This window comes from Cucurbita pepo, chromosome LG08, assembly GCF_002806865.2.
Source record: "Cucurbita pepo subsp. pepo cultivar mu-cu-16 chromosome LG08, ASM280686v2, whole genome shotgun sequence".
Classification (NCBI taxonomy): domain Eukaryota; kingdom Viridiplantae; phylum Streptophyta; class Magnoliopsida; order Cucurbitales; family Cucurbitaceae; genus Cucurbita; species Cucurbita pepo.
In genome coordinates this window covers 6,265,820-6,287,228 of record NC_036645.1, presented here as the reverse complement: position 1 = coordinate 6,287,228, position 21,409 = coordinate 6,265,820, and the positions used below count along the sequence as shown (strand labels likewise).

General features: G+C 38.1%; 4 protein-coding genes and 1 non-coding gene across 7 annotated transcripts; 3 read left to right on the top strand and 2 right to left on the bottom strand.

Annotated features, from left to right (window-relative positions):
- The first annotated feature begins 1,513 nt into the window (after positions 1-1,513).
- On the top strand, positions 1,514-6,073 carry LOC111801066 (hydroxymethylglutaryl-CoA synthase-like). Its single transcript, XM_023685032.1, has 12 exons — positions 1,514-1,774; positions 2,522-2,628; positions 2,709-2,841; positions 3,323-3,466; positions 3,657-3,815; positions 4,001-4,074; positions 4,154-4,229; positions 4,332-4,387; positions 4,465-4,552; positions 4,632-4,772; positions 4,852-5,001; positions 5,526-6,073. Exons 1-12 carry the CDS (start codon positions 1,712-1,714, stop codon positions 5,730-5,732), a joined length of 1,398 nt encoding a protein of 465 aa, XP_023540800.1. The 5' UTR covers positions 1,514-1,711; the 3' UTR covers positions 5,733-6,073.
- Positions 6,074-6,299: 226 nt separating this feature from the next.
- LOC111801065 (phospholipase D beta 1-like) lies at positions 6,300-13,677 on the bottom strand. Its single transcript, XM_023685031.1, has 10 exons — positions 11,983-13,677; positions 11,137-11,253; positions 10,736-10,930; positions 10,214-10,462; positions 10,036-10,104; positions 9,806-9,953; positions 9,198-9,346; positions 7,996-8,166; positions 7,694-7,894; positions 6,300-6,740 (listed from the first exon to the last, which is right to left on the bottom strand). The coding sequence occupies exons 1-10, from the start codon at positions 12,940-12,942 to the stop codon at positions 6,447-6,449; spliced, it is 2,553 nt and encodes an 850-aa protein (XP_023540799.1). The 5' UTR covers positions 12,943-13,677; the 3' UTR covers positions 6,300-6,446.
- Positions 13,678-15,026: 1,349 nt separating this feature from the next.
- TRNAP-UGG lies at positions 15,027-15,100 on the bottom strand. The gene has a single exon. It is a non-coding gene; the product is annotated as a tRNA-Pro (tRNA).
- A 565-nt stretch (positions 15,101-15,665) lies between these two features.
- On the top strand, positions 15,666-17,522 carry LOC111801068 (protein P21-like). Its single transcript, XM_023685037.1, has one exon. It carries the CDS (start codon positions 16,594-16,596, stop codon positions 17,371-17,373), a length of 780 nt encoding a protein of 259 aa, XP_023540805.1. The 5' UTR covers positions 15,666-16,593; the 3' UTR covers positions 17,374-17,522.
- A 209-nt stretch (positions 17,523-17,731) lies between these two features.
- LOC111801067 (protein P21-like) lies at positions 17,732-21,368 on the top strand. 3 transcript variants are annotated; one of them, XM_023685036.1, is made up of 2 exons: positions 17,732-18,603; positions 21,257-21,368. In XM_023685036.1, exon 1 carries the CDS (start codon positions 17,741-17,743, stop codon positions 18,596-18,598), a length of 858 nt encoding a protein of 285 aa, XP_023540804.1. In that variant the 5' UTR covers positions 17,732-17,740; the 3' UTR covers positions 18,599-18,603; positions 21,257-21,368. The 3 variants fall into 3 exon arrangements, with proteins under 3 accessions (XP_023540804.1, XP_023540803.1, XP_023540802.1); XM_023685035.1 differs by lacking the exon at positions 21,257-21,368 and adding an exon at positions 19,635-20,470; XM_023685034.1 differs by lacking the exon at positions 21,257-21,368 and adding an exon at positions 20,080-20,470 and having other exon boundaries at positions 17,733-18,603.
- The last annotated feature ends 41 nt before the right edge of the window (positions 21,369-21,409 follow it).

Below are 21,409 nucleotides of genomic sequence, written 5' to 3'. Positions count from 1 at the left end.
ATTCATGCCCGAAATTTCAAAGATCATTCATGCCCGAAATTTCAGCACGAATTGAATCATTATAAAAATATTAGAGGTGTGTAAAAAATCGTACGATTCGAAGAACTCGATCAACCCACCAGTTAATTATTTGGATATATCAAGAAAGACGAACGGTCTAATGAAATTACTAACGAAGATCTTTGATAACTTTCATTGTAAACTTTTCAAAGCAAGTGGAAGCCATCGAAAAATGAAGGTGTGAGATCCAACACCGGTTAAAGTGAAGAACGAAACATTCCTATAAACGTGCGAAAACCTTTTCCTGAGAAAGCCCAAAGAAAAATATCTATTTAAAGTCGGACGGAAACTATTGATGGAACGCTAAACGAAACTATTCACTCAATAACTAAATATATTAATTATGAAATGAAAAATTGAAGATGGTTGATGGTATTATTTAATGTTTAATAATAGATGGCCTAATACCTAACTTGAATAATAAAGAGGGTAATTTTTAATATTTTAATAGTATTTTAATGCATGTCCCAATATTTTTTATTACCTTATTAGTTATATAATTTTTTTCAAAAGACTATAGTATAATAATGAAACAATTTGAAATATTTAAATAAAATAAATAATCATCTAACCTAAATTTATTACAAACATTCGTTTTGTAGAGATTAAATATAATAACGGCTAATATATCCTTTATTAATTAAACTAGGTTTTAGTTAATAGACAGCTAAATATATTACCCAATCTACTATTTATTCTTTTTTAGTTACTTTTAATAAAATTTTAAAATTAGTCCATTTTTTTTTAATTTAAAGCTATTTTTTTAATCGAAATTTAATTAAATAATAGTATTTTTTTAGGAAAGAAAAAATACAAATTTAAAAATGTTTCAAATTTATAAATTAATTATTTAGTATTATCAAATGTTAAAATGAAAAAAAAAAACTTTCTTAAAATTATGAAATAGAAATAAGTTATTTAACAGTAAACAGTGATGTCTAAAAAATATCGAGGTCTTAATTTTAATAAAATATCGATATTAATGGATAGCTCTAAAAAATCGGTAAAATAAAAATAAAATTTTAAAAAGTATTTAAATTAATAAATAAATATTTATATTTTTAGTAGGTTAAAAATACTTAACCACAATGCCACTATGGAGAATCTGAACCTTGTCGCTAAAAAAACACAATCATTCTCCACTCTGTCAAACTCGTACACACGTTTTCAAACTCTATTTGGAGCTCACTTCTAATTGGGATGGTCGGAATTTGTTGATTTAAACGGAAATTTATTAAATTTAAAAATTCAACAACTTAATCCATAAAATGTTGAAAATATTAAAAACAAGGGCTTGTATTTAAAAAAAATTATAATTTAGAGAACGAAAAAGAAAAAAAACAAAAATGGCAAGGAAAGTAAATAAGCAGAAAAGAGAGGCAAAAGTGGAAATTCGTCCTCCATTTTACAAAATATTTGGTTGGAAGCTCATGTAGACTGCATTCTATTTAAGACTCGCCCCCATGTGAGCCTTGCCATCTTCCTCTGCTACTTCAAAGGATTTCCTCTCTCTTCTCTCTCAATTTCATTCTCTCGATTTCTTCGTTTTCACAGCAAAACGAGATTCGAAGGAGAGCTTCGTAGCAAACTTTGGTTCTTTATTGATTTGGATCGGTTTATTTGAATTGAACGCCGAAAAGAGGTTCTGGAAATGGCCAAGAATGTGGGAATTCTCGCTGTTGATATCTACTTCCCTCCTACCTGTGTTCAGCAGGTGAGGATCTCTCACTTTCAGCTGAATTTCTAGCTTTCCTTTGCTTTCTGCTTGGTTTTGGATTGTATTTTGGTGGTGTTTGGAGAAATTCGTACACTGGGTGTAGCTTTTCGTTATTGTTTCTATGAATTGGTTTTGTTTTTCTTAATCTTGTTTAATTTTTGCTATAATCTTTGAGTTGTGTTGTTTTTGGTGATTTTCGATGTTGACCAGCGAGATTCGTTTGTTTTTGGTTTTTTGAATACTTCGAAATGTTTCGCTCTTTCCTGCTTCGTTGTTTCCGATCGGAGATTGATTTTTAAATTATACATCACATGTACGTACATAATGTCTGTTTGTGTGGTGTGTGAGTTGGGCCACTTCAGCTTTTGAGCTCATTTCTGGGCTGAGGGACCTGACCCAATTGTTTGGTGGCTGCTTTTGAGCTCATATCTAGCACACAACATGTGCATATGTTGTTTAACAGCTCTCTTAGATTAAATTTTGTCTGTTGGTCTACTTTCTTTTCGTCTCTGTTTTTTTTTTCCCTTTTTTGGGACTTCTTGGATCTGCATCAAGTTTTGAGAGGAAAAGTTATTTGAATTCAGTCTCCGTGGATGTTATGTCCCTGACCAACGAACAATTCTGATAAGATATTGACATCATTGTAATGTCAAAGAAGAATTGCGTCTCTAGAGCTCACTATTTGGTACCTTCACTTGTATGCTTGCTAGTGAAATTAATATGGTTTCTGCTTTGGCAACATAGGAAGCTTTGGAGGCTCATGATGGAGCAAGCAAGGGGAAATACACGATTGGGCTCGGACAGGATTGCATGGCGTTCTGTTCTGAGGTTGAAGATGTAATCTCAATGAGGTAGTGACCATATTGGCTACAATCTACATGGTTCTGTATTCTGAAGATTGTTCTTAACATCGAAATTCTTGGATTTTCAGCTTGACAGTTGTCACTTCCCTTCTTGAGAAGTATAGAATTGACCCAAAGCAAGTTGGCCGGCTGGAAGTTGGCAGTGAGACTGTTATAGATAAAAGCAAATCAATTAAGACTTTCCTGATGCAAATTTTTGAGGTAAAAATTTTGGGTATTCCTCTTGCACTTTTTTTTAAACGAAAAAAAAAAAAAAAAAAACCAGGGGCCACCAAGAGTGAGGGTGAACAAAACTGAAAGTGGGAAGTTTTACGTGTCTTCTATTTTATTGAAGTCTTGATCTGCCAAAAAGTTTGTCATTGAAGTATGCTTTGAAATAGTTTAATGGATGAATTTTGTTGATTGGCCCCAATTGTGTGTATTTTTTGGTGGATAGCATTTTAATGGAGTTTGCAGATTGAAAGTTAATATTAAATACTTGTAATGATTTTCATGAATAGCTGAACTGGCTTGTAGATGGTTACGTCTTTTGGTATTTATGAGGATGCAAACTTAGTTTTTGTCTACTGCCTAGCTTGAATGGAATCCTTCCCTTGATAATATAAATATCGGTTCAAAGTTTATGTTTAAGGCCATTATTGATGGTACAATACTGAATGTTCTTATCATTTCATATAAGCAGAAACATGGAAATACCGATATGGAAGGTGTTGATTCAACTAATGCATGCTATGGGGGCACAGCTGCCCTTTTCAACTGTGTCAATTGGGTGGAGAGCAGCTCCTGGGATGGGCGTTATGGTCTTGTGGTGTGCACGGACAGTGCGGTATGATATAATCTAGTCTATCTTATTGTTATATTTTAATTAGTTTTGGTGTAGGTTTATAATTTTTCAATATGGGAGATAAGTTTTTTTTTTTTTTTTTTGACATTGATTCGTTGAAATATATTGAACTAAAATTTTCTTGAAATATTTGCTGTCAAAATCTGCATTAATTACTTGTCCATTCTGTTAGGTCTATGCTGAAGGACCAGCTCGTCCTACAGGTGGGGCTGCTGCCATTGCCATGCTGATAGGACCTGATGCTCCTATTGCTTTTGAAAGCAAGTTGAGGGGAAGTCATATGTCTCACGTTTATGATTTTTACAAGCCTAACCTGGCCAGCGAATACCCGGTAATCTTTAACATAATACATTGTAATTCGTTGGTTATTTCCAACTTCTTGCTCTAGTTTCCATTATATTAAAAGATGTCTTTCTTTTGTAGAAAATATTGTACATTTTGTATAACCTGGCTTTGATAATTTACATAGTTTCTTGCTACATCTAGTGAGTCATCTCTATAATGATTTGCTTGCAGGTTGTAGATGGTAAGCTCTCTCAAACCTGTTACCTCATGGCCCTGGATTCTTGCTACAAACAATTATGTCACAAGTAAGTTCATATTTTGAATAAATTAATCGTCGCTTGCGAACTAGGTATTTTATCTTACTCGTCATTGTACTTCAATTAGGTATGAGAAACTGGAGGGCAAACAGTTTACAATTTCTGATGCTGACTATTTTGTATTTCATTCTCCCTATAACAAGGTAACATATGCTAGAATTTGGTCTTATTACTTGTTAGTTTTCCCAGTAAAAGAATGAGGGAGGAGATTACTTAATCAATCAATTTCCTTTCATGTACCGCAGCTTGTGCAGAAGAGCTTTGCTCGATTGCTCTTTAACGACTTCAAGAGAAATGCGAGGTATATATGCTTCTTATGCTTCTTTGGTTGTTTCTGGTGGTTCTAGTGGATGTTGAAGTTTTTTCTGCTCTTTACAGCTCAATAGACAAAGTCGTTAAAGAAAAGTTGGCTCCGTTTTCAACCTTGTCTAACGATGAAAGTTACCAGAGTCGGGATCTTGAAAAGGTCTTATACATTTGAAAGACATCCTTTTAGCTGGTCATTTATCTTTCACTTTTTGTTAACTAATATAATGGATTTGCAGATAACTCAACAACTTGCAAAGCCACTTTATGATTCCAAGGTGCAACCCTCCACTTTAATACCAAAGCAAGTTGGAAACATGTATACTGCTTCTCTCTATGCAGCATTTATTTCGCTTCTTCACAATAAGCATAGCTCACTGGTATTCACCTTCTCTACTACCAATTTACACATTTGGCTGCTTTACTTTCACCTGTCTAAATGGTCTGATTCTATGCCAGTCAGGAAATAGGGTGATATTGTTCTCGTACGGCAGTGGGTCAACCGCAACGATGTTCTCATTGAAAATCAATGAAGGTCAACATCCCTTTAGTCTCTCCAACGTTGCAGCCGTCTTGAATGTAGATAAAAAGTTGAAATCGAGGCACGAGGTATTTACTTCTATCTCATGTTTTCTACAAACCTAACTAATTATGCTGTAGTGTAGACGGTAAATAGATCTCCTGAGAAATTGTATAGAGCGTAGTCGAGTTATAACTTCATTCGTAAGCCAATGCTACAATGTCCTTTTTACCCTGAAAACGGCCGTATCAAGCTCCTCCATGTATCTTGAATTCAGGCTTAGCACAATGATTAGGCTTGACAGTTTGAACTTCAGATGAACTGCACAAAAGTCGAACAACAATGTTGTCCAAATCATCATTTTGTATCCTATAACGTATGATAATATTAACGAGTGGGAATCGTTAAAAGATACAACGTATGATAATATTAACGAGTGGGAATCGTTAAACCACCATTGAACTCAATAGCTAGATCTGTGGTTCAGAGCCTTTTGATGATTTATAGAACTTTAGCATTTTATGGTTGTGCATTGTGTTGGACAATACAAATACGACTTAGAGAGAAGATTGCCTTATTAATCCATGGATTTGAACATCTAATTTTCGTACAGTTGGTACCGGAGAAATTTGTCGAAATAATGAAGCTGATGGAGCATCGGTACGGGGCCAAGGACTTTACGACAAACAAGGACTGCAGCCTCCTACCACCAGGCACCTACTATCTCACCGAAGTCGATTCATTGTACAGGAGATTCTACGCTAAGAAGGATGGCGAATGTGAGAAGCTTGACAATGGTGTGGTTGCCAATGGCCACTGAAATAAAAATGACAATAAACAACAAGAGGAGTGTAGCCAAAGCTGTTCTTCATCTAAATATTCAGTGTCAACGACCATTTTTCTTCTCATAAGCTATTTACAGGCTAAGATAGAAGGCAGTATGTTCCCAGCACAGGTAGTTTTCTGTTCTTTCCTTCTCTTTTTTATAGAAAAAATTGTCTCAATAATGGGTTGGCTTTATTTATTCAGAACATGTTATGTTATTAACCTTCAACTATACTATCTTGAACCCCAACCATGAACTCGTGTAGATCTCAAATGCTGTTACTCATAGGCATATAAACAGATATATTCTCATGAGTCATGTCCTATATTCCAAACTTTATACCCTCTTTTCCACCCTTATTCTCATTCCTATGTCCTCAATCCGAACGCCTTTTATATAATACTGTTTGGAACGAGAAAACGAGGATGGAATAAAGGTGAGAATATCAAGGACTTAATAGGTAAAATTCTATTTGTTTTAGAATGAGTTGAGGGAGTAGGTATTATTTCTGGAGAAGTGGTAATATGAAGCGAGAGGTTCTTGCTATGATGAACGCGCTAATAACAGAAATAGATTGATTTTATATCACCCTTCAATGTGGTCTAACAACTCAGATTTACGATCAAAGTTGTTGTAAGAATCCATAATGTACACCAATGATTACACAGACAAAGAATTTCCTAAGAACAAATAGATATTCAGTGGGAATCAAATTGTAAGGTTCTCTTGGATGGCTATGAATGTTCCCAATATGTTACCACCAAGGTCTGGGAAGGTCTCAGAACCAGGAAGATGAGTGACCTTACCAGTTGGCTCAACTTGCAATGGATATTTAAGAAGATGGCTTCTCATTTCTGTCACTTCCTCAGCAACATATTGTCTCCAGTTTCTCTCACCCAATGATCTGATTCGTCTTACACATTCAATACTCTCTGGTCTCTCGAAACATTCCTCCATGGTCCCAGTGTGCTCTGCCCATAATGACATTCTATATCCATACACCTGCAACAACAGACACGTTACTCGTCATTAATGATTCTATTTCTGAACGAATGATGCTTGGGTTTACCCTCTTGTTGGCTCCGATAACATGAAAGGAAATCGCAAACAAGACTTCAAAGAGAGAGAAAACCATTTTCAAGAGAATTTTCAAGAGATAATGTAACGGCTCAAGTCTACTAGCAGATATTGTTCTCTTTGGCTTTCCCTTTCGAGCTTACCCTTAAGGTTTTTAAGACATGTCTGCTACGGAGAGGTTTCCACACCCTTATAAAGGGTGTTTTGTTCTCCTCCCCCACCAATATGGGATATCACAATCTACCCCACTTCAGAGCCCAGCGTCCTCGCTGACACTCGTTCCTTTCTCCAATCGATATGGGACCCTCACCAAATCCACCCCCTTTGGGGCCTAGCGTCCTTACTGGCACATCGCCTCGTGTCTACCCCCCTTAAGCGAGTAGCCTCCTTGCTAGCACATCGCCCGATGTCTGGCTCTAATATCACAGACAAACTCCACGGGTGAATCACTTTCCTCCTCTCTTTTTTTACTTCGTTCCATGCATTCCTCTTTCAAAGAAAGAAGTCAAAAAAAAAGAATCTAACGCTGACGCAAGCATATAGCTAGTGTTTTTTATGAGATAGGATCAAACTCAGATTTTGAGTTTGGTTGGGCCTGACTGTGGTAGAACCTAGTGAGACCTCCACTTAAAGGCGATGTGGTTTGATGTCTTAGACCATAAGGATTTAAGGGGCCAAGCATACCTCCCGTTCAAGAACAGAATGAGACAGAAGTACTCGCCGCGCATCCTCGTTCATACGAGAAGTACTCCCAAATATAGCAGACAAGATTTTAGACATCAAAATTGAATTTAGTTTTCTTGGGCCGATTTATTCATTCCCTACTCTTGCAGCCAGCAATGACTCTATATAGAAGATCATAAACTTTTGAAACATACCTGACCACGTGGGCTCGAGCGTTTGCTTGACGACCAAGAATGACGAGATTGGTACGCACCCATTGCTATTTCAGTGTCTCTAGTACCTTCAAGGGATCGCTGATTGATATTTGCGGATCCCAATATGACATACTCATCATCTACTATCATTCCTTTAGAATGAACATAGATCATAAAACGTCGACTCTTACGAACAAGTGACTGCATAACCAACAAATGGTACATTAAGATATGGACAATTGGAGTATACTGTCAAAGTCAAGAAATTTAAAGCTTCACTCAGGAGGGTAATAACGAAGTACTTGAGCATTCTTTTCTCCATTTCCGGCTTCAATGCCATCTCTTTCACTGATCACCTCACGGTTTCCAAGGCAAAAGAAATTCAAGTAGTCTTCAGGCTTATACTGTTCATGAAGTCCAACCTCCACTAAAGCTGTATATATCATTTCGTACATCATTTGCATTGTCCTACTCTGAAGAAAACAAAGAAGCACCAGTAAATAAAACTATGTAATCATATAATGAGAGTTGTGATTGGAATTATCAAGTTTTCACTTCAGAGTATGGCTTGCAGAAAACTCAATAACAGGTGGGCGGAGGGAAAATTGGATCATCTATTTTGTAACGATTAAAAAAAAACGCAGTCGCCGGAAAAGAACACGAGATTTTCGGCGAGGCGCCGGAGATCTTGCGTTTTCAACCATCCACAGCCCTTACAAAGAGACGCACACAGCACAATCAATCCCACACACTTACCTTTTGAGAACACGAGATCTCCGGCGACTGTGTTTTTTTTTTTTAATCGTTATACTGGTGTGCCAGCGAGGACGCTAGGCCTATATTATGGGGGTGGATTGTGAGATCCCACATCGATTGGGGAGGGGAACGAAGCATTCCTTTTAAGGGTGTGGAAACCTCTCCCCTGGTGGACACGTTTTAAAACCTTGAGGGGAAACCCGAAAGGGAAAGGTCAAAGAGGACAATATCTGTTAACGGTGGGTTTGGGCTGTTACAAACGATATCAAAGCCAGACACCAAACAGTGTGCCAGCGAGGATGCTGGGCCCCCAAGGGGGTCGAATTGTGAGATCCCACATCGGTGGGGGAGAGGAACGAAGCATTCCTTATAAGGGTGTGGAAACCTCTCCCTAGCAGACGCGTTTTAAAACCTTGAGGGAAGCTTAGAAGAGAAAGCCTAAAAAGGACCATATCTACTAGCGGTGGGCTTGGGCTGTTACATATTTGTTCCTCAGTTGGGCTACCCGAAGTTAATCTTGAGACATTTTATAGTACATAGCTTCTAGAGTTGGGGCGTTTTCCGCTCGTTCTTTTGCAACCATGGGGAGATCTATCTCCTCATTTTCTTATTTCTTTTTGTTTTACTTCTTTTTGTGTTGGTTTTGGTTTACAATTAAGAAAAAGAAAGAAGAACATAAAAAATAAGATAAACTAGTCTCAAAACAAGACTTCAGAAGCTAACAAGAAATAATAGATGAAGCGCAAACCTGCCAAAAGAGAATTCTTTGAATCGGAGTGCTTGTAGGAACACCTTCTGGCCACATTGGGATAACCACATATGCTGAAAACCTTTCTTTAGCTTTGATTTTCTCCACAATTTTAAGGGCAATTTCAATCGGTATTAAGTTATTAGCCCCTGCAATTATGTAAACTTTTTGTTAATTGAAGAATCCAAAAGGCTATCCAATAAACTTCCGGGCTTCTCCTCAAGATTTTAAAACGCGTCCACTAGAGAGAGGTTTCCACACCCTTAAAAGGAATGCTTCGTTTCTCTCTCCAACCGATGTGAGATCTCACAATCCACCCCCCTTGGAGGCCCAGCGTTCTCGCTGGCACACCGCCCAGTGTCCGACTCTAATATCATTTGTAACAACTCAAACCCACCACTAGCCGATATTGTCCTCTTTGGGCTTTCCCTCAGGGTTTTAAAACGCATCCACTAGGGAGAGGATTCCACACCCTTAAAAGGAATGTTTCGTTCCCTTCTCCAACCGATGTGAGATCTTACACTAAGTGCCCAAAGGTTTGAACTTATTCTCCTATAATACCTTTACTTTTCCCCAAATTCTTCATCTCAGAGTTCAGAGTTGCTTACCCAAGTCTTTGTGAGCGCTCCAATTATAAGATGACCCAAGGAAGTACTGATTTTCAATATAAATGAAGCGTTGGGCAGCACGAATTGCATTAACATATGCTGAATGTATACTCATATCTATCATCACATTCTTCCCACATACCAAGTTCTGTATCAACATGGAAAACAAAAGCTCAGTTTCTGTAAGACAATTTTGGAAAGTAATCAAGTACTTGCAGTTTTTCTCTTACCCTACTTATAGCATCTTTCGGGTCCTCAGGAAATCCTTTCACCGAATTCGAGTCGATCGATCGAAAAATCTGCAAGATCATCAAGTGGTTTATTGCTTCAGTGACATTCTTAATACCAAACAACAATCATAGAAATAAAGTTCTTAAATTTGTAATGATCAATTGCTTTTAACTCTACCTGCACGTTCCAACCTTCTGGATCATTGTTACACAAACGAGCAGCATCAGCAATTCCCAAAATCTCAGGAATTCTTTCAATTTTGAGCAATACATCTTCATTCAACCTTTTTAGCTTTTTAAGGCCACGAGGCTCTGAAGCTCTCAACCAACGCTCCTCGAAATTTGTTAGGACGTCGTATGCTGCTGGACCATCAATCTTAGAGTGCAAATCATGCCATGGTTCTCTTGGACAACCAGTAGCAGGTCCCTGTTTGCACAAAGGTTAAGAGTAGTTCATAGATGATTTCCATGAAAAGATTATGTTCATGGCATCATTAACTAAAAACACATGAAAGTCTAAACTAATTCTAGAGTATCATACTTTGAACCAAGCCAAGAAATGTATACTGATTTTAGAAGCGTATGCAGCTTGGCATTGCATGACAGTGATGCAAGTGCATGTGTTTTGTTCATTATGAAATTACCAAGAAACTAGATAAAATGGGGAAACAATATCGATCATTTTCGATCGAACACCTACCGTAAAATTGGGGTTGTGGAAGTCATCTACGTGCGTAGTTTGCAATGTCCGAAAAAGAGGATGCCTCGAAGTATCATATCGACCCAAACATAAATCGAGACCTCCAACAAAAGCTACAATTTTTCTTTTGTGGTGGCCAGCATCAGCATCTACAATCACTGTCTTTTGATGGTGGGTATAGATGGTTCCAGCTTCCTGTTGAGGAGAAGCAAGGGGTATAGAAGAACAAGATTATACATTACATTTATAGACACCAAAAGATGATTAAAAATGGTGGAGAAAGGATTGAGTTCTGAATGTTTCTTGATAATATGAAAATGGCAAAAAGGGAGATTGAATTGTGTACAAAGGGAGCTTCCCCTTGCAATTGCAGTGAATAGTAAAATTCCACAATTCCTAACCTGCTTTTTAATCCAGCTATGACCTTTTCCACCAGATCGTGGGCACAATACCACTTGGACTGAAGAGTTCTTAAAGAACCGCCGAGTCTCCTCATCATTTGTATTCATCATCCCAACCTGCACATGTCACAAAAATGTAACTTATATTATGAGATCCCATATCGCTTGGTGTGTAGAACGAAACATTCTTTATAAAGGTGTAGAAACCTCTCCCTAGCAGACGCGTTTTAAAAACCTTGAGAGGAAGCCCGAAAGGGAAACCCCAAAGAGGACAATATATGTTAAAGGTGGGCTTGGGCTGTTACAAATGGTATCAGAGCTAGACATCAAGGACACTAGGTCTCGAAGGGGTTGGATTGGGGGTCTCATATCGATTGGAGAAAGAAACGAGTGCCAGCGAGGATGCTAGGCCCTGAAGGGAGGTGGGTTGTGAGATCCCATATCGTTTGGGGAGGAGAACGAAACATTCTTTATAAGGGTGTGGAAACCTCTCCATGTTGAGCCCCGAAGGGGGTGGGTTGTGAGATCTCATATCGTTTGGGGAGGAGAACAGAACATTCTTTATAAGGGCGTAGAAACCTCTCCCTAGCATATGTGACCTTGAGGGGAAAATCCAAAGAGGAAAATATTTGATAGCGGTGGGCTTGGGCCGTTACATATATCCTTAAAATGGATTGATTATTCACCCAAAAAGAAAAAGGAAAAAAAAAAAACACCATGAAAGATTAGTCACCAGATATCTGCAGTGCATAACCAGCAAGTATATCATGGGAAATATCCATGTCCAGTAAAAGCCATAAAGAACAATAGAAACATATAAAGTTCACATGTTTTTCAGTTACATACCGTTTTATATCCCAACATACTTGTCGAAGTTGGATCATCCCATATAAGAAGCAACACTCGTACACCTTCTTGAGACTTAGCTTTGAGTAAGTCCCCTAAACTGCATTCTTTCGCCTTTCCATCTCTAACCAATCTAACATTATGGTACACAGACCAGCCCGTAATATAGATCAAACGACGAGCTTTGCTAATCGATTCAGTGATGTCGTCCCAACAGCTCCTATGTTCATATTCAACCCCACCATGAAGCTTAAAATCTGAAGGAAGACATCCATCCTCAACATGAGCATCTTGGTACAATGTAACTTTACCTCCCTTCCTAAGAGGAAAATATGTGCCAGGAACTCCCTGATGATCAGAAGATGCATACATTCCACCGTGAAAAATGGCCGCCCGGTCTGCCGGAATATACCGAATCGACAAACTCAAGACAGCCCCAGGCTTGCAGGGCTTCCTGCTACTATTAAGGATTGGGTAGGTACCCTCAACTACATCTCCAGAGTACAATTGTTCAATAGGAATAGCAACAACACCTATAATTTGTGATCCCACAACATCATGATCTTTAACAACAAAGTGCACTTCAGCACCATAATGAGCTACAGGAACATTAAAATGCTGCATCCAAACAGGATTCTCACTATTATCAATCACAAAAGTTCTTCCTATCACAGCACCAGATACAGAGATAGTCACATAAGGATCACTAGTCACTTTTGGAGCCTTTTGCCCATCACTGTTCTTAGAACTCTTAAAAGACACTTTTGAAAGAACATCCCCAAGAGTCTTATGAAACATATCCATGTTAGGAAGATTCTTGGCTGACTTGACAGAAATATCCAAATAACCATGCAAGAGCAAGAACTTCAATGATGCATTTCCAGATGAAAATGGCAAAGATTGATTACTTTGGCCATGTTGTGACCCAAATGACAAAGTTTCAAAAATCCGACCAGCCATTAACAGAGAAGAAACAGCAGATAGATAGCTCAAAAGCAAAATCTTAAACCAAGCTCAACAAAACAGATATCAATAACTTCAAGCAAGCAAACAAGGCATATAAAAGATTTCGAACAAAACTGAATCTGGGTTTGCGTTGAAGATGAATATTGTTGACTACTTGCCTCAGAATTAGCAAATGGCCGTGTGGATCGGCTGATCCTTTAAATAAAGAACATATTATATTGACTGGAGCTTCAAAAATGGGCGATTTCAAGAAGCGAAGCAACATGATTGGGTGGCTTGAACCTACAAACAACGACACTTGCGAGGAAGGAGAGATCGGGATTTAAAAAATGGATTATAGTGAACAATAGGGTTGACCAAGGATCAAATCCACCAAGAAAAGTCGCCCACTGTCGAGCAGCCGACCCCTTGAACAAATATTAAGCTCAAATCGTTGAAAACTAAATTTTGTTAATCGTGTTTAAAATTAATAAAAAAGTTTTGAATGAATTAAATGGTAATTTTAAAAATTTTATATAAAGATTGAAGTGAAGATGTAAGCCGCCATTGGAAGGAGACTCCAAAGGGGCAGCTGCTAATGAAATAATCCAAGTTGGAAGCTCCGCAGCCTGCGCCTGGCCTGCCTACCAATCCCAACTTTTGCAATTTGCAGCCGTCCGCCATCAATCACAAGTTTCTTCAAATTCTGAAACTTTTTAATTTTTAATTTTCTCGGCTATAGCTCGATTGATTAAGACTCTCGTGAATAATTTTATAAAAATTTTAAAAAGTTATATAGTCATGTTTTTGGTCCCATTTATCTAACACGCAAAACAATATTATTCTGTCTAAGTCTAAATGGAAAATTTTCTCCATGAGCGCAAGGCGACATTAATTGATTTCGAGACGTTAGAAAGGAATCTTAGTCTAAATAATTATTTTGTTTTTATTTATGAAATTTCGTTGAATGACTATTCTTCATAAATATCTTAATTTTTTAAAAAAAAAATAGCTAAAATAGCTAGAATTCATTAAAAAAATATAATATATTCTCGAATTTTAAAAATATCTATTAAGTGTATTAACTTTTAATTTTGTATTTAATAGACTTATTCAATTTTTTTAAAAAAATTAACTAATTTATTAAATATAAAATTAAACATTTTATAATAGTGTTGAGTAGAACCATAAATTTTATAAATATTGAATAAGTAAAAACTTATTAGACGCATAATTGAAAATTCAAGAATCTAAATAAATATCGAAAGCTTAAGACCTTTAGACACATTTTCAGGAACTATACGCAAGACATCTGTATTAGACGGCTCCATCCTTAGTTTCTATTGTTGGGCCTTACTATTTGACAACTATCTAGGCATGTATTTTCAACATGGACTCTAAAACTTTTGCTTCTCACCGAATATTTGATTAACAAGGTAATCAAATGTTTTATTCTTCCAAAGGGTTGTTAGATCGAATTTCTAAGAGCAACAATCATTTGGAACGAAATCATATGATTGGAGGGTTTTGGCATTTGTGATCTAAGGCTTGGCTAGAGCTACTGTAATAGTCTAAGTCCACCGCTAGCCGATATTGTCTGCTTTAGCCTGTTACGTGGCGCCGTCAGCTTCACGTTTTTAAAATGCGTATGCAAGGGAATGGTTTCTACACCCTTATAAGAAATGTTTTGTTCCCCTCTCTAACTAATGTGGGATCTTACAATTCACCCATTTGGGAGCTAGCGTCCTCGTTCCCTCTCCAATCAACGTAAGATCTCACCATTCACTTTCTTAAGGGTCAACATCCTTATTCTTCTCTCCAACTGAGGTAGGATCTCATAGCTACTACCACCTTGAGTACCCAAGTCCTCGCCCCAAATAAGGGTTTGGATTTGGATGTATGTCAACCCCCCTTTGAAAGTTATGCCAAGCTAATCCCTCCCGTGTGGCGACATGGGGGCGAAAAAAGGAAAGAGAGGGATGGGTTTCTCTAAGTGTGGGCATTGATTTCTTCCTTCACCCTCCAATTTTTTCTTACCTTAAAAGTCCAAGACTTCTCTACATGGTATACTTTTTTGACAGTTGAAGATAAGTAATAGGTAGGGATGACAGGATTTGAACCTGTGACATTTTGTACCCAAAACAAACGCGCTACCAAGCTGCGCTACATCCCTTTCAATTGGTCTACAGTGTCATTGTAGAGAATCTCTGTCTTGTTTTCCACATTTTTGATTTATTTCCTCCATTGGTATACACAAATTATCTTGCCATTTCTTCTTTTTTGTCTCATATCATATATTAAACTATAATAAAAAGACTTAACAAGCGGTTATTAACTATNAAAATAACCAAGAAACTGTAGAAACAGCCTAGTATCAGTATTCTGAATGAAAAAATGGAACCCAAATGAATGGTCATCAACAATTCTAACTGTATAATGTGTCCAGGCTAGCTGAAAACTAAGAGGTGTAAATAAATAAATAAGAACTTTTAAACACAGCATCAAGAGGGCCAACAATGAACTTTAAAAGCAGCAAACGACTCGACCTAACAACAACAATCCAGCTAGTAGATATTGTCCTTTTTGGGGTAGTAGATACTCTTCTCCACGATCGATGTGGGACCTCCCAATCCACCCCTTTCGTGGCCCAGCGTCTTTGCTGGCACACCGCCTCGTGTCCACCCCATCGGGGCTCAGCCTCCTCGCTAGCACATCGCCCGTTGTCTGGCTCTGATACCATTTGTAATAACTCAAGCCCAGTGCAAGTAGAGATATTGTCCACAAGATTTTTAAAACAGGTATGTTAGGGGAGAGGTTTCCACACCCTGATAAAAAAAATGTTTCGTTCTCGTCTCCAACCGATATGGGATCTCACGGTAAGCTTACAATTAAAGCAGGGAACAAATGAGACCCCACAGCTTGAACTATCAGAAAGAGACCCAATGACAAACCCAGAAATGATAGCAGAATTTAGATACTATGCTGGAATGAGTTGTGAAAACTGATGACTTTGAAGATGTATTAGTAGTTAGTTGGGTCAAAACATGTGAATGCTTATGGAAATAATAGATTTCAAGCCTCACCCAATTTGCAATCCTCATAATGAAGGCCCAAGTCCCCACACACATTTAAACCATAGAATGGACTAGTCAACTCGGTCACAAAAAGGCTATGAATGTTCTCCAAATCCAAGCTAAAGCTTTGAAAAAAATTAGTTTAGATTTTTGGAATATAACTAAGAATTCAAGATGAAAACATTCGGTGCGAAACTGAACACAATTTACAGAAACTAAAAGCTTCTTAATGGTTATCAAAGGGGTCCAATCTCAAGAATCACAACAGAAGTTGCTCCATTGAATATTACAGTATCAAAAGATACTGAAATCTTGGTTAAAATGAACGTCAATTCTGTAGATGTTTCCATGAAATTGCTTCTAATATGCAAGGTATAGGATTCTAAGAACAAATGTGAATGTAATGGTGAGGGTTGAAAATTCGCCCTATAACAAATAAGGTCATTAATGCTTTTGAAGTAGTTAGCTATGAATCTTGTTGCTATTTCTACGATCTCAATTATAAATCACAGGAGATTTTGTTAAGAGTATCTTACGCAGGGGAGGCTCATTGGAAGCATTTCCAGATCGGATTCTGTCCGAAATTCTTGCGATGTTGTTTCTCCTCTACAACCATCTTGTTTTTCCTTTTCTTCTCATCAGCCATCAGTTGATTGAAGCTCAAACCCTAATCGACCCTGATTTTGACCAAGCCCTTTTGCCCTTCGGCTCACAGGCAGGCAGAGGAAGTTTCTTGGGCCGCTGCATTGAGAATGACGACGGCGCCACTTTCACTGTGCGGAACAACTGCTCCTTCACAGTCTGGGCCGCCGCCATACCAAGCGGTGGCCAACGGCTCCACAGCGGAGAGGCTTGGAACTTGAAATTACCATTCGGAGCGGTGGGACGCATTTGGGGCAGAACCAATTGTTCCTTCGATAGCTCAGGGCGTGGAAATTGCAAAACCGGCGACTGCGGCGGCGTTCTCCAATGCCAAAGCTCCGGCGCACCGCCCAATACTCTCGTTGATTTTGCACTAAACCAATACAACAATCAGGATTTCTTCAGCGTCTCCCTCGTCGAAGGGTTCAATATTCCAATCGAATTTAAGCCGACGTCTAACGAATGCAGCCAGAGCGTTCGTTGCGCTGCCGACATCAACAAGCAATGCCCGACAGAGCTGAGGGCGGCCGGCGGCTGCAACAATCCCTGCACCGTATTCGGAACCAGTGAATATTGTTGCGGTAACTCTTCAAGGAGTTGTGAGGCCACAGCGTTTTCGAAGTTTTTCAAGGAGAGGTGTCCAGATGCTTTTAGTTACCCCCACGACGATACGGCTACAAAATTTACGTGTCTTGGCAAGACTAATTACGACGTCGTATTCTGCCCATGAGGATCCATGCCACGTGTAAATTTAATTTAGTTTTTAAATATTCTAAAAAGATTTTAAAAAAACGTGAGATCTCACAATCCACACTCTTAATAGCACATCCCTCCGTTGTTTGACTCTGACATATGCACCCGCCCCTTTTGAGCTCTCACATCTCATAATCCACTCTATTTGGGCTCGCCAATCCACCCTATTAAAGCACCGCTAACAAATATTGTTCTATCCGACTAACGTGAGATTTCACAATTCGATAGTACAACCACTTGATGTTTTGCTCTAACACCATTTATAACAGCTCAAACTCCTATCTAATAGATATTGTCAACTTCACTTGGAGAAGGTTACAATATCTTAAAAGGGACCATGTTCAATGATTGCAATTTCCAGAACGTCTTCTTCCCCAAATCCCAGCGGTGCGATGTCGTGTGTGCGCAACAAACATCTCCTTTTATCGATTCTCCTCCTCGATTTCACTTTCGCCAATCAATTCCTCCAAGCTCAAACCCTAATCGGCCCTAATTTTGACGAAGCGCTTCTGCCCTTCGGCTCACACGCAATCACCGGCACTCTATCCACCCGCTGCAATCGCCACGAATTCGACGGTTCTATCCCTTTCACTTTGCGTAACAACTGCCCCTTCACAGTTTGGGCCGCCGCCATACCAGGCGGTGGCCGACAGCTCCAAACCAACGAGGCTTGGGTTATCGACGTACCCTCCGGCACGACAGGAGGACGCATTTGGGGCAGAACAAACTGTTCCTTCGACAAATCTGGCCGTGGAAATTGCCAGACCGGAGATTGCGGCGGCGTTCTTCAGTGCGTAACCCTCGGCTCGCCCCCCAATACTCTTGCTGAGTTTGCACTTGACCAATTTAACGATCTGGATTTCTTCGACGTCTCTCTCGTCGACGGGTTTAATATCCCGATGGAATTCACACCGACGTCTAACGGATGCAGCAGGGGCATCCGTTGCGCCGCCGATATCAACGGGCAGTGCCCTAAGGTGCTGAAGGTGGCCGGCGGCTGTAACAATCCGTGCACAGTGTTCAAGACCGATGAGTATTGTTGCAGTAATTCTTCCACGAGCTGTAAGCCCACAAATTATTCGAAGTTTTTCAAGGGTCAGTGTCCGGATGCTTACAGCTACCCCATGGATGATGCAACCAGCACATTTACTTGTCCTGGTGCTGGCGCGACTAACTACGCCGTCGTGTTCTGCCCCTCCTAGAGCTGGTGAGTCACTATCATTTTGTTTTGTTTGATTGGTATTCCTTCCTGCTTAGATTGTTTTATAATCTTGTCACGAATGCATATAAACATGTTCTGAATGCATTTATAGAAATCCCCAATAGGTAAAGAACCCATCAAAGAAACTGATGTCTGGATGCTGATGAAAACCTTTAGCTACTAACAATCCTTGTGACATTGAATAGAGCCCATCTGGATTTACCTTAGTCTAAAACACCCATTTATGGAACGAGGCTCTGTGTACTGTTCTTCATCAAGGCCGAGATCTCTGTGTTAGAGGATTGTTGGGAGGGAGTGCCACATTGGCTTATTAAGAGGACGATCATAGGTTTATAAGTAAGGAATACATCTTCACTAGTCTGAGGCCTTTTCGGGAAACCAAAAGGCAAAGTGGACAATATCATACCATTATGGAGGTTCGTGATTCCTATGTTAGGAATCACGGATCTCCACAATGGTATGATATATATTGTCCACTTTGAGCATAAGCTCTCGTGGCTTTGCTAAGGTCTCATACCAATGGAGATGTATTCTTCAAGTGGGCTTAACTTTTGGCTTAAAAACACCGACTTTCCCTCGAGTAATCATAGGATGAGCTGGTTGACATGAAGATAATGGAGCCAGAGATGAATATATGTGTAGATGAATTGAGGCATTTATGCCGATTGTGAGTTGGACTTGAGACTAAGTATACGCACCTGTTGCTACAAAACTGAAGCTTATGTGTATTATACGGTTGTTAGTATGAAAAACACACACAACCAAAACTAAGTAAAGCTGAAAGAATCCAAGGATTATTGAAAAACAATACCTGGATTGGTGACTTTCCTCCTAGAATTGTAGCAGCCATCCCACCAATAAGTTAACAACATGGAAGCTCGACCAAGCAATGTAAGACTGGTTTCGACAATATGTCGATGTTTCTTCTCAGCTCGTCCATTTTGTGCCCGACGTTCATGGACAAGAAAATTGAAACTTTATGCCCAACTTTTACCGCATTGTCGTTCAATGTGTAGGAAGTCGTTGAACGAGTGGTTATGAATATGAACAAAATCAGAGAAGGAAGAGTGCTCGTGAGCTTTAGTAGCTGGACATTCATGAAATCCATCGTTTATCTTTGCATGAATGTGCCAAACAGAAGTGTGTACTCTCGGACATCTTGATTGGACACAGTTGCTCGTAGTTGGACGTCTTCAAGAGTGCAATTTAAACAAGAGTGTGAGTTAAACTTCTACTCTAAGGCTTGACTTATAAAGCGAGGTAGTGACTATTGAACAAACTTAGTACGTAGGAATGTAACTAGATTTGTTTGCAAAGCCTTACATTGGAAGGGTAACTCAACCACTTACCAGTTAAATCGAGGTGGTGACTATTGGACAAACTTAACACGAAGGAATGTAACTAGGTTTGATCACAAAGCGTTACATTGGAAGGGTAACACCCGTTGATCCTTTTGTGTAGGTTCAGGATAACTCAACACTTCCGAGCTAAATCGAGGCGGTGACTATTGAACAAACTTAGCATGTAGGAATGTACCTATGTTTGTTTGCAAAGCGTTACATCGAAAGAGTAATGCCCATCGATCCTTATGCATAGGTTTAGGATAACTCAACACTTCCAAACTAAATCGAGATGGTGACTATTGGACAAACTTAGCTCGTAGGAATGTAACTAGGTTTGTTTGCAAAGCGTTACGATGTTGTATTGCATGTTAATGTGTGTAGCATTAAAGCAACTAAAAGCTAAGTCTTGACCTCTCATTACTATTATTATCTTTCTTGCCTTGAGTTGTATATTTTTAAATACCCAAAACTCATCATATTTTCTAGTGATTTGGTTACCTTTTAGTTTATTTCTAGTAGTTGCACAATTTTTTTAATGTATTTTGTGAGAATCTTTTAGAAATAATATTTTTTAACATCTAATATATTAATATATATTTTATTCAAATTATACTTAAATATCATAAAATGTCTCAATCTATTTTCAACAAATATTCAAATTTCAAATATATTTTTTATTTAATATATCTAATATACTTAATTATTTTAATATGTAATATATTAATTACAATAAATATTTTTTTCTTTTATATTTAATTAATTTAACCATTTAATTTTTTAAAAAAATTAAATGAATCGTTTTAGTGTTGTGGGATTATAAGTTACAATAATATAAAATTAATTAATTGAAATCTTTCATTAATCAATTTTTATTCATTAAATATTAATCACTCCACGGTCGACTTAGAGTTCCACTCGTATGTATTATAAGACAAGTTGTGTCTATAAATATAATCAAGTCGATATTTCGTAATTTGTTTGTAATTATAACTTGTTAAACGTTTATTTTGCCATGTAATTACATTTTATACCTTATGGTCTTGTAATGAATAATTAGTTTATGATCTAACTATAAACTAAGTCCTTCACGTGCTATTGAGAGGGTGAAATTCCAATATTCAAATCTCAAAATTAGCACACAACGGAGTTATTCATCTACTTACCTCTAAAAGGGAATGAGTGGATTTCATCTCTTGCGATTATGTCTTCAATTTTGATCAAAATTTTAAAATTGTAGACATATTGAATTCGTCTACAAAAATTATTCTCACTTGTCAAACGGTTCTCACGTGCAGGAGTTCATAATTCACACAAGATTAGAATGAGTCTCCCGTGAAATATTAATCTTCTCAATTAACTTATTTATAATGAGAAATTAAATATTTCATAATTCAGTGTACATGATACTTTTACTCACATTTTTTCACATTAAATATTTGGATCAAATC